The sequence below is a fragment of the Theobroma cacao genome, chromosome 1 (assembly GCF_053813885.1).
Source record: "Theobroma cacao isolate CCN51 chromosome 1, ASM5381388v1, whole genome shotgun sequence".
Lineage (NCBI taxonomy): Eukaryota > Viridiplantae > Streptophyta > Magnoliopsida > Malvales > Malvaceae > Theobroma > Theobroma cacao.
This window is the reverse complement of record NC_142639.1, coordinates 36,472,777-36,488,037: the sequence shown is the minus strand read 5'-3', so window position 1 is coordinate 36,488,037 and position 15,261 is coordinate 36,472,777. Positions and strand designations below refer to the sequence as shown.

General features: G+C 34.2%; 2 protein-coding genes across 2 annotated transcripts; one reads left to right on the top strand and one right to left on the bottom strand.

Moving 5' to 3' along the window:
• The first annotated feature begins 756 nt into the window (after positions 1–756).
• XT2 (UDP-xylosyltransferase 2) lies at positions 757–2,755 on the top strand. Its single transcript, XM_018113908.2, has one exon. It carries the CDS (start codon positions 1,041–1,043, stop codon positions 2,418–2,420), a length of 1,380 nt encoding a protein of 459 aa, XP_017969397.2. The 5' UTR covers positions 757–1,040; the 3' UTR covers positions 2,421–2,755.
• Positions 2,756–3,946: 1,191 nt separating this feature from the next.
• TSPO (TSPO(outer membrane tryptophan-rich sensory protein)-like protein) lies at positions 3,947–4,739 on the bottom strand. Its single transcript, XM_007050810.3, has one exon. The coding sequence runs from the start codon at positions 4,689–4,691 to the stop codon at positions 4,101–4,103; it is 591 nt and encodes a 196-aa protein (XP_007050872.2). The 5' UTR covers positions 4,692–4,739; the 3' UTR covers positions 3,947–4,100.
• Between the last annotated feature and the right edge of the window lie 10,522 nt (positions 4,740–15,261).

Genomic DNA, 15,261 nt, shown 5'->3' with positions numbered 1-15,261 from the left:
AGTCATGTTTGCGTGTTTTTTGGGTGAACAGAAGGGCTCAGATAGAAAGTCTCTAGGCCGAGGCTCAAATTTTGGACGGACAGAAAGAAACGGCACCGAATAAATTGGACTCTTTAATTGGGTGAACAATCTAAGACGCATCATTTTTAGCATTTGATTAATAGAAACTTTAACGATTGATTATTGGTGTACAATCATGGCTTGCATCTTTTTAATTATGAATTCTATAGTGTGCAAACAAAGGGGGGTTCACGTGTAAAACACACATTATGCTCAAGTTAGATCATTAGTTATTAATTTAGTATATTCTCCCATAATTAAATAAAAAATGTTTAAAGTTTTGGTCCAATGATTAATTTTGTCTTCAATATTACACTTTTGCACAAGAGGAGGAGTTCGGTAGGATGAATGGGTGAAATTGTTCAGGTTCATGAAAAGATTTTAGTTTTATTAAATACCGAAACATTAATGTTAATAACGTAAAAAAAAGTAAAACAAACCATATTTCAGCTGGTTATTTTTTCGGCCAAAAAAAAAAGCAAGTAAGCGATATGCTATTCACAATGAAAGGATGAGATATTGCTTTTTTTTCGGTTTTTTGCCTCTGAAAAATAAAACAATGTTTATTTATTATAAGTATGTGTAACCGTTTATTACATGCTTTTAGCGACGACCATTTTGGATTAGGAAATGTGAAAACTACATTTTGAAAATCACGGGGGTTGTAAAAAAACATAAGAAGACAAGGAACCCTCCCCGACACGTCTCATCCCACAGTTTTTCAATTCATCGCGGCGGGTCCAGGCATCTTCCTTCCAACAGCTGTCTTCAAATTTCGTGTCGGAAAACAAATCACGCCCTTAGCTTAAACTTAAGCTCTGTAATATGCTTTGGATCACAGAAAAACGCGCTTTTCGTCCTTGAAAAAAACCTCTGAACCCCTCTCAAAACCTTCCAAATCCAAATCCCAGAGTTCTCAATTCTCCGATTCGGCATTGTTTTGGGTTGAACCGAGAGCGAATCGGGCTCAGAACCGGAAAATGATAGACAAGTGTTTGGGAGCTCAAAGATCTAGAAAGATCCAGAGAGCTCTCCGTCACTGCAAGGTCACCATCATCTGCCTCGTCCTCACTCTTGTCGTCCTACGTGGCACTATCGGCGCTGGTAAATTCGGAACTCCAGAGCAAGACTTCATCGAGATCCGCGACCACTTCTATTCACGGAAACGAGCCGAGCCGCATCGCGTCCTTGAAGAAGTCCAAACGACGTCTTCGAATAACCACGCCGCCACCGACACCGACGCCGGCACCAATAATTACAACGAATTCGACATAAATAAGATCTTGGTCGACGAGGAATCCGACGACTCGAAACTCGACCGCAACAGGCCCTATTCTCTGGGTCCCAAAATCTCCGATTGGGACAAACAACGATCTGAATGGCTGAAAGAAAACCCTGATTACCCTAATTTCATCGGTCCAAACAAACCAAGGGTTCTCTTAGTCACTGGTTCATCTCCTAAACCGTGTGAGAACCCGGTCGGTGATCATTACTTATTGAAATCGATCAAGAACAAGATCGATTACTGTAGATTACACGGGATCGAGATATTTTATAACATGGCGCTTTTAGATGCGGAAATGGCAGGGTTTTGGGCCAAATTACCGTTGATTCGAAAGCTTTTGCTTTCGCATCCAGAGGTGGAGTTTCTTTGGTGGATGGATAGTGACGCAATGTTTACCGATATGGCATTTGAGGTTCCTTGGGAAAGGTATAAAGACTCGAACTTGGTTATGCACGGTTGGAATGAGATGGTTTATGATCAAAAGAATTGGATTGGGTTAAATACTGGGAGTTTTTTGTTGAGGAATGGGCAATGGGCACTTGATATTCTTGATGCTTGGGCTCCTATGGGTCCTAAAGGGAAGATTAGGGAAGAAGCCGGGAAGGTTTTGACTCGGGAACTTAAGGATCGGCCGGTTTTCGAAGCGGATGATCAGTCTGCTATGGTTTACTTGTTGGCTACTCAAAGGGAGAAGTGGGGTGATAAGGTTTATTTAGAGAGTGCTTATTATTTGCATGGTTATTGGGGAATTTTGGTTGATAGGTATGAGGAAATGATTGAGAATTATCATCCAGGTTTAGGTGATCATCGTTGGCCATTGGTGACTCACTTTGTGGGATGTAAGCCTTGTGGGAAGTTCGGGGATTACCCAGTTGAGAGGTGCTTGAAGCAGATGGATAGAGCATTCAATTTTGGGGATAATCAGATTCTTCAGATTTATGGGTTTACTCATAAGTCTTTGGCTAGTAGAAGGGTTAAGAGAGTTCGAAACGAGACTGGTCATCCGCTTGAGGTGAAAGATGAACTTGGACTGCTTCATCCAGCATTTAAAGCGGCTAAGGTATCCTCTTCTTGATGATATAGGCTGTCTATGAGATCTTATGCTGCTAAATGATAAGTTACAATGTTCAAATGTTGTGTATGCAGTGGGAATTTTATGGTTTAGGTCTGGAGAAATAGTATTCTTTTGTTCCTTATATGTGTTTAAATTATATGTTCTTAATGCTTTCCAAAGGAAAACAGAGCCCATTATTTTGTCTGCATCTATTCAGTTTTGTAGTATATGAGCAAATCGGTTCTGTCAATATTTTAACCTGGTGATACATTATCGCTTGATTTGTCAGCCATAAAGTTGCTGCATTGTAATTCAATCAATTAGATAAATACTAATACTATTATAATAGTGATGCATCATGGATCAGTGATGTTTATTGTTGTCAGTAGCTGGAATAGTTATTTATTGATAGGGTATTTAAGTGGAAAATGGTGGCTCCTGATATTCTTTAGAACCAGCTGGATGAATAGTTTGGTTTAAATTTAAACTTTTCTGATTAATTGCCTGTTTACCTGGTTCCTAAGAAAGAAACATTCACTGAATTATGTATCGTAACCAATATCATTAGTCTCTCTCTCTCTCTCTCTCTCTCTCTCTCTGTAGTCTTTCTCGGTTTTGGACTACTTAGATCCCGGTGGAGGAAAATGAGATTAAGAATGAAGAAGAAAAAAGGATGGAAGATGATGATGAGTCCTGCAAGAATTAAGCTGAGGGGAGCTGCTGGGGTACTGCAATTCCCCACTTTTATCTTTTTGACCGCTGATACTCAAGGACTGCATAATTATAGTAAGAATATAAAGGAGGGTAGTTCATAAGTATTGACAATTAAAAAGATAGAAGATGGGGAACTGCAGTCGGTAAGCATCTGTACTCATCTTGTTACTCAATGGACTATCACCATTTTTTTGTTCCTCGTTCTCATGTCCTCTTTCTTAAGGATCTTAACCTTAACATGATCATAACAGCACTAGCCCCTCTGGACATGTCCCTTGCAATGTTTTTATCTGCCTCCCTTGTTCTCATTCAATTCATCAATCCATTTATATTGAGCAAGCTCCTTTATAATCAAAAGTTAATATACCATGTCATGTGCTTGCTTTGTAGTAATTTTCTGCTAGATATCATGCATTTGGAACTCAATCAAAACCCAAAAGGTGCCAGACAAGACAGTTCAATTCCAGTCCAAGTTTTCTTCAGATTTGTGGAACCAACGAGATAGAGAAAAATAGTCGCGAAATCCTTTTATTGGTCGAGCCTAGTAGTTGCAACATCCTTCAAAGACATGGTTGATAATGGAGAAAATTGCGGCAGGGAACATTTCCCTGCTCAGGGAAGATTATGTTAAAACATAGTAGGCAGTCTCCATGGATGACAAGCCCAACCTTGTTGCATTAATGTTATTGATGATACTTAAGAAAACAGTTAGAACGAAGAAAAAGCTACAGGAGCTGGAAACAATGAAAAAGCAAAAAGTTCAACTACAAAGCATGTCATTGGAGACCTGGTAAAATTCTCAAAATATATCAAAAGCATTAACTTGGAAGGAGTAACAGAACAATCATCTGGATATGTTTATTATTTTGGCCAATCTACAAAACAAATGACAAACTTGATAATAATAAAATAAAAAAACCCCAAAATCCTAATTTTCGCAGGGTGTAAAACACTAGTACTAGACAACAGCAAAAATGGTGCTATGCTTCAAAGGAAAACAAGCTTTAGATTTACGATGGCCAAGAACGCAGCCCATGCCAAACAAGGCTTAACCAAGTCACCAGCAATCGGATTCACCTCTCTAAAGTCCCGAGAACACCCAACCAGAGCCCCAAACACCGCCAACCGCACAACCAAACCGACCCAACTAGCTCCCACCCAAAACACAATCGGAAGCCAAGCCAAGCTCAACCCTAGCTGAGCCATGAAAAGAGACAAAGCCGTTGGTCTGGCGTGGAACCCACCTTCAGCCCAAACAAGCCAAGCCGAAAGACCCATCAAGAAGCTCGAAGCCATGCACGTTATATGTATAAGCCACAAGGGGGGGAACCAGAACGGTTTTGGCAGAGCGCCATAACCATGACCTGAACCAAACAAGTAGATGTTTAATAGGGTGAGAGACAGAGGGAGCGAAACTGCTACGGCTAGCGATCTTAGCCCGCGTTTGGCCATACCCATCCTCTTTTCTCGCCTGCTTGTTCTATTTTTTTCGTTTTTGTTGTTGTCCTTGTCATTGGTGGTGGTGGTAATGCGAGGATCATCATCTCTAAAACGTTGTTTGAGGGTTTGGGATTCCATGAGATAGAGGTAAGTTAAAAAAAAAAAAGCTTAATTTACGACAACGGAGGAATTTCAGGTGAGGCTTTATATAGAGGAGAGCGTGTTTCGGAGCTAAATAAATTTGGGAGGTAGGAAAAGGCGTGACAGGTGGACGGAGGAAGTGGCGAGGTGTGGACATTGGACAGGGAGTGTCACACGTGGATGTGAAAGGTGGCTTTCTGAGGCGGCCTTGTTCTCAATCTGCGCATTCTAGTGCTTTCAAGGAGAGACCAGATTTGATCATTTAACATTTTGTAACTGGATAATATCTGTTTTAACGCAAGTATTAAAAAACCTGGATAACTAACTTCGGCAGTTTTGGACTTTGGTTTGGTCTGGAAAGCTCCTACGTGTGTTATGCAACACTAGTTCAACTGTATAAGTTATTTTATTTTGATAGTGTTATGTGTTACCTTATTGTTGATTTTTGTTTGTTTGCTACATATAGATATTTGATTTTGGATAATACTTATTCTTTAAAGAATTATTTTATAACATAATATTGTACAAAGAATAATAAGAACAACAATTACAAGTGAAACACTATTGCACGTAAAACAACTAAAACAAGTGAAATACTACTTTACATAAAATAACTAAATAAGTGAAGCACTATTTCACTTAGAACTAGAGCAAGTGAAGTACTACTTCACGTGGATAGTAGTAGAAGCAACCTGGAATAAGTGGTAGGATTCACGGATTACTTTCATCTTGGGATATTCTAGAGAGTTTGGTTTGGTCGCTCAGGTATGGAGATAGTTAGGAGGTCTTCCTTTTAACTTTTTCTTGAAGTATAAGTGTTTCACCATTCTACCTTGTTCTTGTCTACCAGTTCACATACCCCTTCTTTTCTTGTACCTATTCACATACTGCTTCTTCTCTTGTACCTATTCACATGCAACTTTTTCTCTTGTATCTTTCACGTATACCTCTTCTCTATTACCTTATTCTCGAGGACAAGTTTTATTACACCCAATTACTTCAATGGCCACTCACATTATGTCATAAAATCACCACCTTAATATCCATATAATGTGTTATAGTAATAGTTACTCACATTAAAACTCTTCATAATAATCTTATTCATTTAGTGCATTAAAACCTATTCTTAAGTAACCGTTACTTTTAACACTATATACAAAGCCTCACAATTTATTTAGAAGGGATTCTCTCCCTCTTAGCTAACACATTTACTTCTAAAGCTTCTCTCTCTAATTCTCTTCTACTCCTTAATTCTTTTCTTATTTTATTCCACTTTCTACGACGCTCAGTACTTTAGGAATTGCTTTGATCTTCCTTTTTGTCGCTTTCGACATATCCTTTTACTTGTTTGCAACACTTCTTCTCCTTATCACAAGAAACCTTTTACATTTTGATGACTCCACTAGAGAGGAGTGATTGTAGGTAAAAGCTTACTAGAAAGAAAAAAAACCTTTGTCTTACCAGAAGAGATGGACAATTCCACTATCACTTTTTGAATATAGTGGTTTACGTAGAATATTCCATAAGAAGACACAAGCAGGAGAATTACTAATTAAGAACACTATTGTTCAAAACAACCTACTTCTTGCTCATGTATGATATTTTCATGACTTTGACTCTACATTGTTTTATGAATTGGAATTTGACATTTGAAAAAAAAAATTATATTCAGCAGCTAGCTTTATCGCTTATATTTTGACTGTAATTATATTATACTATTGGTTGCAAGCTTTATCGCCCATTCTTTGACCATAGTTCATCACTCTTACTTCAGCCGCAAGCTTTACCGCTCATATTTTAGTTGTAAGGATATTTTCTATTGGTCGCAAGCTTTATTGTTCATTCTTTAACCATAATTTATCATTCATATTTTAGCCGCTAGCTTTATCTCTTATAATTTAGCTATAATGATGTAATGTTATTGGTCACAAACTTTATCGCTCATTTCTTGGCCATAGCCTATAACTCCCAAATTAATCGCAGCTCTTATGCTTACTTATTTTAAAGGTTGAATTAATCTCCTTCATGTCAGGTTAGAGTTAATCTCCTTGATGTAAAGTTGAGAGTTCTTTTTTGGCCACATAAAATAATGTGAAATGTGAATAAGTATGCAATACGTGTATGATATTATTATTATTCTTGCAAAAGAAAAAGAGATACGATGTATCAATAGCAAAGTACTTGCTTAAGCGAGTTTTCAAAAAAGTAAAGAAGAAGCAAAAGCCTAGCCAACTACATACTCCATAGAGAAGAGTTATTATTCTTAATATTGACAATGACATCTAATTGTTCTTGCACTTCAGCTTCACTCTTTCTCAATGAAGCTATCTTTGTTGCAATATCTTTTAACTCTTTTTCCAAGGAAGACTTGTTGAGAAACGCTTTGGCTTTAGATCTATAATCACCGAGGCATTCAAGTTTGAATCCAATGTTACAGGTATCATTGAAATCCTGTAACATCAGTTGTAATGTTTTTGTTAAAGTTTTCATTAATGGAGCATGGGAAATCATTAAAGCTTTACCCAACATCTCCATCATTAAACAAATGACATCTACATTCTTAAAAAATGTGGTACTCCAAAATTCTTTCTTTATATTGAAAATATGCTCTAAGTATTCTATGTACTTTGATGAAATTTGAAAAATATGGAAGTTGACTTTCCTACCACTTTGTTCATTACATGCTACTTGAGTGTTAAAAACACTATTGGCATCTTTGTGTTTTGGCATTAGGGAGGAAGAAGCACGAGAATTAATCGGAGTAACTCTAGCATCATCAGTAACAACTTCAACATCATGAACAACCTCAATATTCGGAGTTGTTCCGACATTATCGATGACAACATTAGGAATTGCTTTAATCTTTCTTTTCGTTGCCTCTGATGCACGCTTTAACTTATTTACAACACTTCTTCTCCTTATTACAAGAATCTCGTTTACATTTTGGAGAGCTATAATTAAATAATCTGTGAGCTCCCAAAATAAAAAAGCTTACAGAATACTACAAGCTTCAATATTAGGAAAAGCATCAATTAAAAAAAAAATCATCAAAGCTCTAGTGTTGAGAAACTTTAATGTATGTTTCTCTTCTCTGATGAATTAAAAGGCTCTCATCAAAAGATGCTAAGTTTCCTTTATTTTTCTCTTCTCTTACGTATTAAAAGGCTCCCACCAAAAGATATACATACAAATGCTTTTCTTAATAGCTTTTATTTGATAGATACTACTTTTTGGATTTAGAATATCCTTGAGACAAATATAAACAAAAAATTAAATAGTGCAACACAATTAAGATTTATACAAAATTCTTGATCTAAAGCCATACTATATATCTAAAATCAAACAATTTGTTTGTTTGAAAATCTCTTTCAATCAAAAAGCCTCATCTCATGCGTGGAAAATTTCTTTTCTCACATTTTAATTTTTAAAAAAATATTTCATGCAGGGGGCAAAAAGTAAGAGAAATTCAATTTTTTTAAAAGTAAGAAAAGAAAACAAGAAATTACAAGAAGAAGTAGAACTTACTTGCTTAAAAAAAAGTTCGCAAAAGATACAACCTTACTTTGTAATTTGTTTTGCTTTACTTTGAATCTGAATGAAGAAAATCATTCATAGTAGCTTCATAGTTATAGGCCACATAGAATCGACGTTTTTATGAAAATGATTAGCTTTCCTTTTATAATTTGTATATTGAAAATCTTATTTTATGAAAATATATTGTTATATAATCAATCAAATATTATACTAGACAGTAATATGTTATTATCTAATGCATTACTGCTTAAGATGTTACTATTTAAGGTGGTACTACCCGAGGTGTTACTGTCTGAGGTGTTACAATACAATACGTTATAGTACAAAATAAATTTTTTTTCTAAATTAATGCATAATAATTATTTTTACGTAAGAATTCTTCTACAAGAGGCAAAATGTAGATATTTGATTTTGGTTAATACCTATTCTCTAAATAATTATTTTACCACATAATATTATACAAAGAACAATGAGAACAACCATTATAAGTGAAACACTATTGCACGTAGAACAACTAAAATAAGTGAAGTACTACTTCACGCAAAACAACTAAAAAAATTGAAGCACTATTTTACTTAGAATAACTAGAGCAAGTGAAGCATTACTTCACATGGATAATAGTAGAAGAAACTTGGAATAAGTGGCAGGATTCACGGATTACTTTAATCTTGGGATGTTCTGGAGAGTTTGGTTTAGTGGCTCAGATATGTAGGTAGTCAAGAAGTCTTCCTTCTAACTTTTTCCTGAAGTACAAGTGTTTCACCCTTTTGCCTTGTTCTCGTATACCTATTTACATACACTTTATTCTCTTATACTTATTCACGTACAACTTCTTTTCTTGTACCTATTTATGTATCGTTTTTTTTCTTGTAACTTTTCACGTATACTTTTTCTTTATTACCTTTTACTCAAGAATAAGGCTTATTACACCCAATTACTTCAATGGTCACTCACATTATATGTCATAAATCACCACCTTAATATCCACATAATGTGTCACAATAACGGTTACTCACATTAAAGTTTTTCATAATAATGTCATTCATTAGGCGCATTAAAGCTTATTCTTGAGTAACTGCCACTTTTGAGACTATATATAGAGTTTCACAATTTGTTTAGAGGGGTTTCTCTCCCTCCTAGAGCTAACACATTTTCCTCTAAAGCTTCTATCTCTAATTCTCTTATACTCCCTAATTGTCTTCTTATTCTCTTTCACTTGTTATGACATTCAGTATTTTAGGAATTGCCACGATCTTTCTCTCCGTAGCCTCCAATGCATCCTTTTACTTGTTTGCAATACTTCCTCCTTATTACAAGAACTCCCTTTACACTACACAATTCTCAAATTGTGGGCAAATTGTTACACCATGAAATATAATTTTTTTAAGAAAGGGATTTGAACCCATATTCTTTAAGCAGAGAGATCATGAATTAATCAATTAATGGGCCAAATACTCGAATGCATGAAATATAACATTAATCATTATCTAATTAAGACATAATATTGACAAGATTCAAAACATTTAAATTGACCATGAAGGCCTCATATCACAACTTTAAAGAGTTAAGGAATTTATTAAAGTTCTGAGTTTGAACATGGCTATATAAACATAAAACTTAAGAGTTCTCAACACAATAAAGTTGTAACTGGAATTAAACAAGCTCAAACACTTATCATACTATATGGCCTATATAATTAGATCATATATATATATATATATATATATATATATATACATACTTTATATAAGATTTTTATTAATTTACAACAAAACAAGTTGTTACAGTTGAAGTTATATCTCAGAGCAGCATTATAAATCCAAATTGAGTTCTGTGTCCACACAAAAACATTTCCATCAAAATCTTCTCAGAGAACCCTTATTTCTAGAGTCTTACTTTTGGAAAAAATGAACAATTTAATAAGTCACAAAATTCGATAAGTAATTTAACCATATGTAAGGAAAAAACATCCAAATGAGTTTGGATTAATGGATTGAAAATCAAATTTTGGGTATTCTTGACATCTTAGTACTTGTATGTTCAAAGGGTTCTCAACAAGTCATATTAGATTATTTTCAGAATGTATGTCGAAATAATGGTTCAGATACTCATAATGCATTGAACAAATGATGGTTTTAAAATTCACTTTAAAAGCTTATTCAAAATTCAAAACTTATATCATTCATGTTTATATAACATAAATGAGTACTTTCAAAACTTATTCAAATATAATTCATAATTCAAATACTTCATTTGATGAGCTAGTAATTCAAATAAATTAAAAATTCATCATCAATTTCTATTCAAAACAACTCAGTGAAGTTAAAACTCTCGTTGATGCACTTAAATGGGTCAATCTCCCATAATAAAACACTTTTAACTTTCCAGAGGTCTATATAACATATTCTCCACTTGTGCAATGGATGGGTCTAACCTTCTGCTGATGAATCGAGCATTTCAAACTCCCATTGGTCAAATTCAATGGTAAGAAACCTTAAACATATGATTTACTCTATAGAAACTTCACATGATGTAAGTAGACAAGTTTAAATAGTGAACATAAATTAGAACAAATTCTCATTATTAGATGATCAAAACATGCTAAAATGATAAAATTGATGTACTATACTGTTTTGTATAATTGAAGACAAATATTTAAGGATGGAATGACAAATTTAATGTTCGATCGGTAGCTATTTTATAAGATATATGTGGATCAATTTTTATAAAATGTAAGTAACTCAAACTATTGTCGTGACTTGCGGGTTCGAGAACCCGACCGCTAGACATGGGCAAAAATTAAATATTTTGGGAGTCGCCACCAATCTTTTTTTTCTAGGTGTGATTGGCCACCCTATTTTGTCCTACTCAACGAAATCCTAAATTAATTTTAGGTCTGTCGAAAGAACGATAAACTGGTCTACATATCTTTTAGATTTGGGTTCGGGAGTACAGTTACGCACGAGGAAGGATTAACACCCCCGTGACGCCTGTTCCACGAACGGTACCATTTAATCATATATTATCCTAACCTATTAGTTTTATTCTTATGTTTTCTTAATTGTTATTTATTTGTTTCACCTTTTATTAGAATATTTTATTTCATTTTTTACGGGTTTAACATGCACATGATGCAATTATGAAATGCGTGGCATAAAATCGGGATAATGCCAAACGAAAATCCTTTATTGAGTGTACTTTTCGAATCCGCCCATCGTACTGGTGAGATCCGGAAGTATTCTCTCACCTAGGGAAATATCTTATCAACTCACCTTCGTAAGTTTACTTGGTAAATCCCATCATCAGGATAGTCGTTTGTGAGTAAAAAACAATGCTTTCATGAATGCAAATCCTAATACGGGTAAAAGCCTTTTATTAAAGATATTTCTTCGGACCCTCCCATCGTACTGGTGGAGTTCGGAGGTATCTTTTCACCTAGGGAGTTTACCGATGAAACTTGCCTTCGCAAGTTTTCTCGAAAAGTCCCATCATCGGGGTTTAGACCCGTATACAGAATATATCTGTATGCCATGACATTTAACAATACGACCATGATATGTGATGCACTCGTAGGTTCTATGTTCGTTTCTTATTTTTCACGAAATTTACTACTTTTTCTTCGTGTGCGTGTTTATTATAAACAAATAATTTTCATTTATTGATTGTTTTTGTATAACCACTTTTATGTCGATATATATTTTACTATGTAAGTACTTATTTATTTTACGAAACTCCAAAATCAAATTTTTAGACTAAGTATTTTTTTATTATCCGTAATTATTGTTATTTATGTATATGTGTTTTCTACTTTTGTATTATTGTGATTAACAAATTTATTGTTATCATTAATTTCTTATTTATCTTGTTTTGTATATTTTGATTAATTGGTGATTGAATATATAATTTTTATTTCATTTAAAATTAGGAACATTGGAATTTCAAATTAAGACCCTCCCATCGTACTGGTAGAGTCTTAATCAAAAACCCTAACCTAGGGAAGTTTACTCAAAATTACGACTTCTCGCACTCTGAATGGACATCCCATCATCAGTATTGATTTCAAATCAAATATTATATTTTCTTACTTAATAATTTCAAACTAAGTCTTATTATTTTTTCTATTTTCTATTTTATTTTATTTTTATTTATTTATTGATTATTTTTTTAGACCAAACCTCGAATCTTTCCCAACTATAAATATTTATCCAAAATATATACTTTATTATTATTTTTGTCATTCCCCTACGCATGTTATTATTATATATATATATTTTTAAAAAATGAACTAAACTTTCCTTTATAAAAAATATTTTATTATTATTATTTTTATTTATCTAAATTTATGTTCTTTATAACTATGCATTTTTGCTATTTTTTATTATTATAATTACTTTTTGATTGATTTTTTTGTTTGTTTTGATTTTTTTTTAACACTAAAATAGACATTCATATTTTATATATATTCCTTTCCTAAAAAAATAAATGCTTTTTAATTAAGTAAGATGGGTTAGATCTAATATCAACTAAAACAAACCCGAGCAAAAGAGAAGAGTTATACCTTATTGGGTTGAGATTGGCCCAATTCGGAGACCCACAAAAAGCCCAAGTCTGCTGCACTGGATCTGACTTCCAAGGTCCACTAAACTGAGCCCAAAATGCACCGTTTGGAGTGTTTGTTTGGCAGGTTGTAATCCTCCAAAACGGCGTCGTGTTGAAGACCTTAAACCTAAGTATTTAAGCTTTCTTTTTTTCTTCTCTTCTCATTTTTTGCCCTCTTTTCTCTCTCTAGTCGCAACCCTCTATACCTTCTCTCTAAAATTTTCCCTCTCTCTCTTTTTCTCTTATGACCGACAGAAGCTTTTCTCCTTCTCTTCCTGTCGCCCGACGTCTCTCTTTCCCCTCTCTTTTCTTTTTTTTTTTCTTCTTGCTTTCTTCCTTTTGGCTTCTCCCCTTTCTCTCTTCGTCGGCCTCTCACCGCCGACCAGATCTGGCCGAGCGGATCTCCCCTTTTTATTTTTTTGCTCTTTTTTTTTTGTGTTGTGGTTTTGTGGATCAGGCTGCTAGAAAACTTAGAATTTTTTTTTATTTTTGATTTGTAGGTTTTGGTTGTTTGAAGAAAAATGAGATTTTTTTTTGTTGTTGTTGGATCTGACTTTTTTTGTTTTTTTGAAAGGTTCAGTCCTTTTTTTTTATCTGGTTTTTTTTGTTCCTACCCCCAAATTGTTTTCCCCCTCATTCTTTTTAAGAACTGGATTGTCCAAAAATTTGGATAATCCAGAAGTGAAATCATGCTCTTATGAGCATGATTTCACATGTCTCTGGCAACCAGGAAGGGTTGGTAGTCGGAGGTGACCAATCTTCCTCAAATTCGGCTACCTTTCAGGGGCATTAATACCCTGTAATGATGGACTGAAGAAGGGGCTGAGCACACGCTCAGTCCCTTCCTGTTCACCATCATTCATTTTTTTTTTTATTTTTTGGTTTTTTTAATTATTTATTTTTATTATTATTATTTTTTTAAAAAAACAACTGTCTACAGTTGCCCTTCTTTGTACATTCTTGAAAATCAAGAAAAGTGCAAAGACGTAGACACCGTATTCAATTCATCTTGGGCAAGTTTGATTCTAGCAATTTGATTTAGGCTTGACCTATCTCAAAACAAGTTTGATTAAAAACATGTTCCTAGGCTTGACCTGGGTTCGTAAAAGAATGAAATTTTTAGGTTTGATTCAAGCACGACCCATCTCAAAATAGGTTCATTTTAAAAACGAAAATTTTTAGACTCGATCTAGGCTCGACTTATCTTAGAACAAGTTCGATTTTGAAAATTAATATTCCTAGACTTGATCTAGGTTCGACCTATCTTAAAACAGGTTTGATTTTAAAAATTGAAATTTCTAGACTTAATCTAGGCCCGACCTATCTCACAACAAGTTCAATTTTAAAAATTAAAATTTTTAAATTTAATTTAGGCTCGACCTATCTCACAATAGGTTTGATTTGATTGAAATTTCTAAACTTGATTTAGGCTCGACCTATCTCCAAAACAAGTTTGATTCTAAAGGTTGAATTTCCTAAACTTGATATAGGCTCGACCTATATTAAAATAGGTTTAATTTGAAAAATTGAAGTTCCTCAACTTGATCTAGGCTCGACTTATCTTAAAATAGGTTCGATTTGAAAAATTGAAGTTCTTAAACTTGATCTAGGCTCGACCTATCTCAAAACAGGTTCAATTTAATTCACCGATGCCAACTTAATTGGATTAACATCACAACGAGAGACTCAAATCCTTCCATCAAAGTTTTACAACCTTACCACTTTAGGTCAGGTGGATTCCTACTTTCGAAGTTTGGGACATGAGTTAATTTTGATTCTTGTTTTGAAAATGATCATGTGTATGGCTTGGCATGTATGCATGATATAATGCTTTCATGTTTATGATTCATTAAGGTTCCAAGACCCTTCTCTTGCTTCATCTAATTTTTCACTGTAACTTTTGATCTTCTTTGCTTGTTTACTTTCCTTCTAGAGACTTTTAGGTAACTCCAGATTTTCCCTAAGCACCTTCTCTTTTGACATTTGACTTTGCCCCAAGCTTAAGGCTCTGCCATTCTTTTTCCTTATCATTAAGTCTTTTGCTGAACAATGAGTGTAATTTCTTGCTTAATTAGTTTATTTCTTTTATTAGTCATCATTCATTTTTATGACAATCATTATGTGAATCATGGGATGGTAAATAACGAAAGGGTTAAAATAAAAAGGCGAAGGAAAATTTCATATATGAGAAGTCAAATAATTCAAGGCAAAGAGAATTTACAGAGCAAACATTAGATCTTTAAGTAACGGACACTCAGACCATTCAGAGAAAATAATATGATATTCGACTTCAAGAATTGTCCTTGATTGATGCTTTGAGCAAATCTATAGGTTGTAGACTCCCTAACTTCCCATGTTGTGCGAAATTGTGGAGCTTCATTCATAATGTATTTCTACCTCAATCTTGTGTTCCATTTGGGCTGACATCTTTAAG

Coding starts and splice junctions, on each gene's coding strand:
- TSPO (XM_007050810.3), bottom strand. CDS start 4,691: ATGGAATCCCAAACCCTCAAACAACGTTTTAGAGATGATGATCCTCGC.
- XT2 (XM_018113908.2), top strand. CDS start 1,041: ATGATAGACAAGTGTTTGGGAGCTCAAAGATCTAGAAAGATCCAGAGA.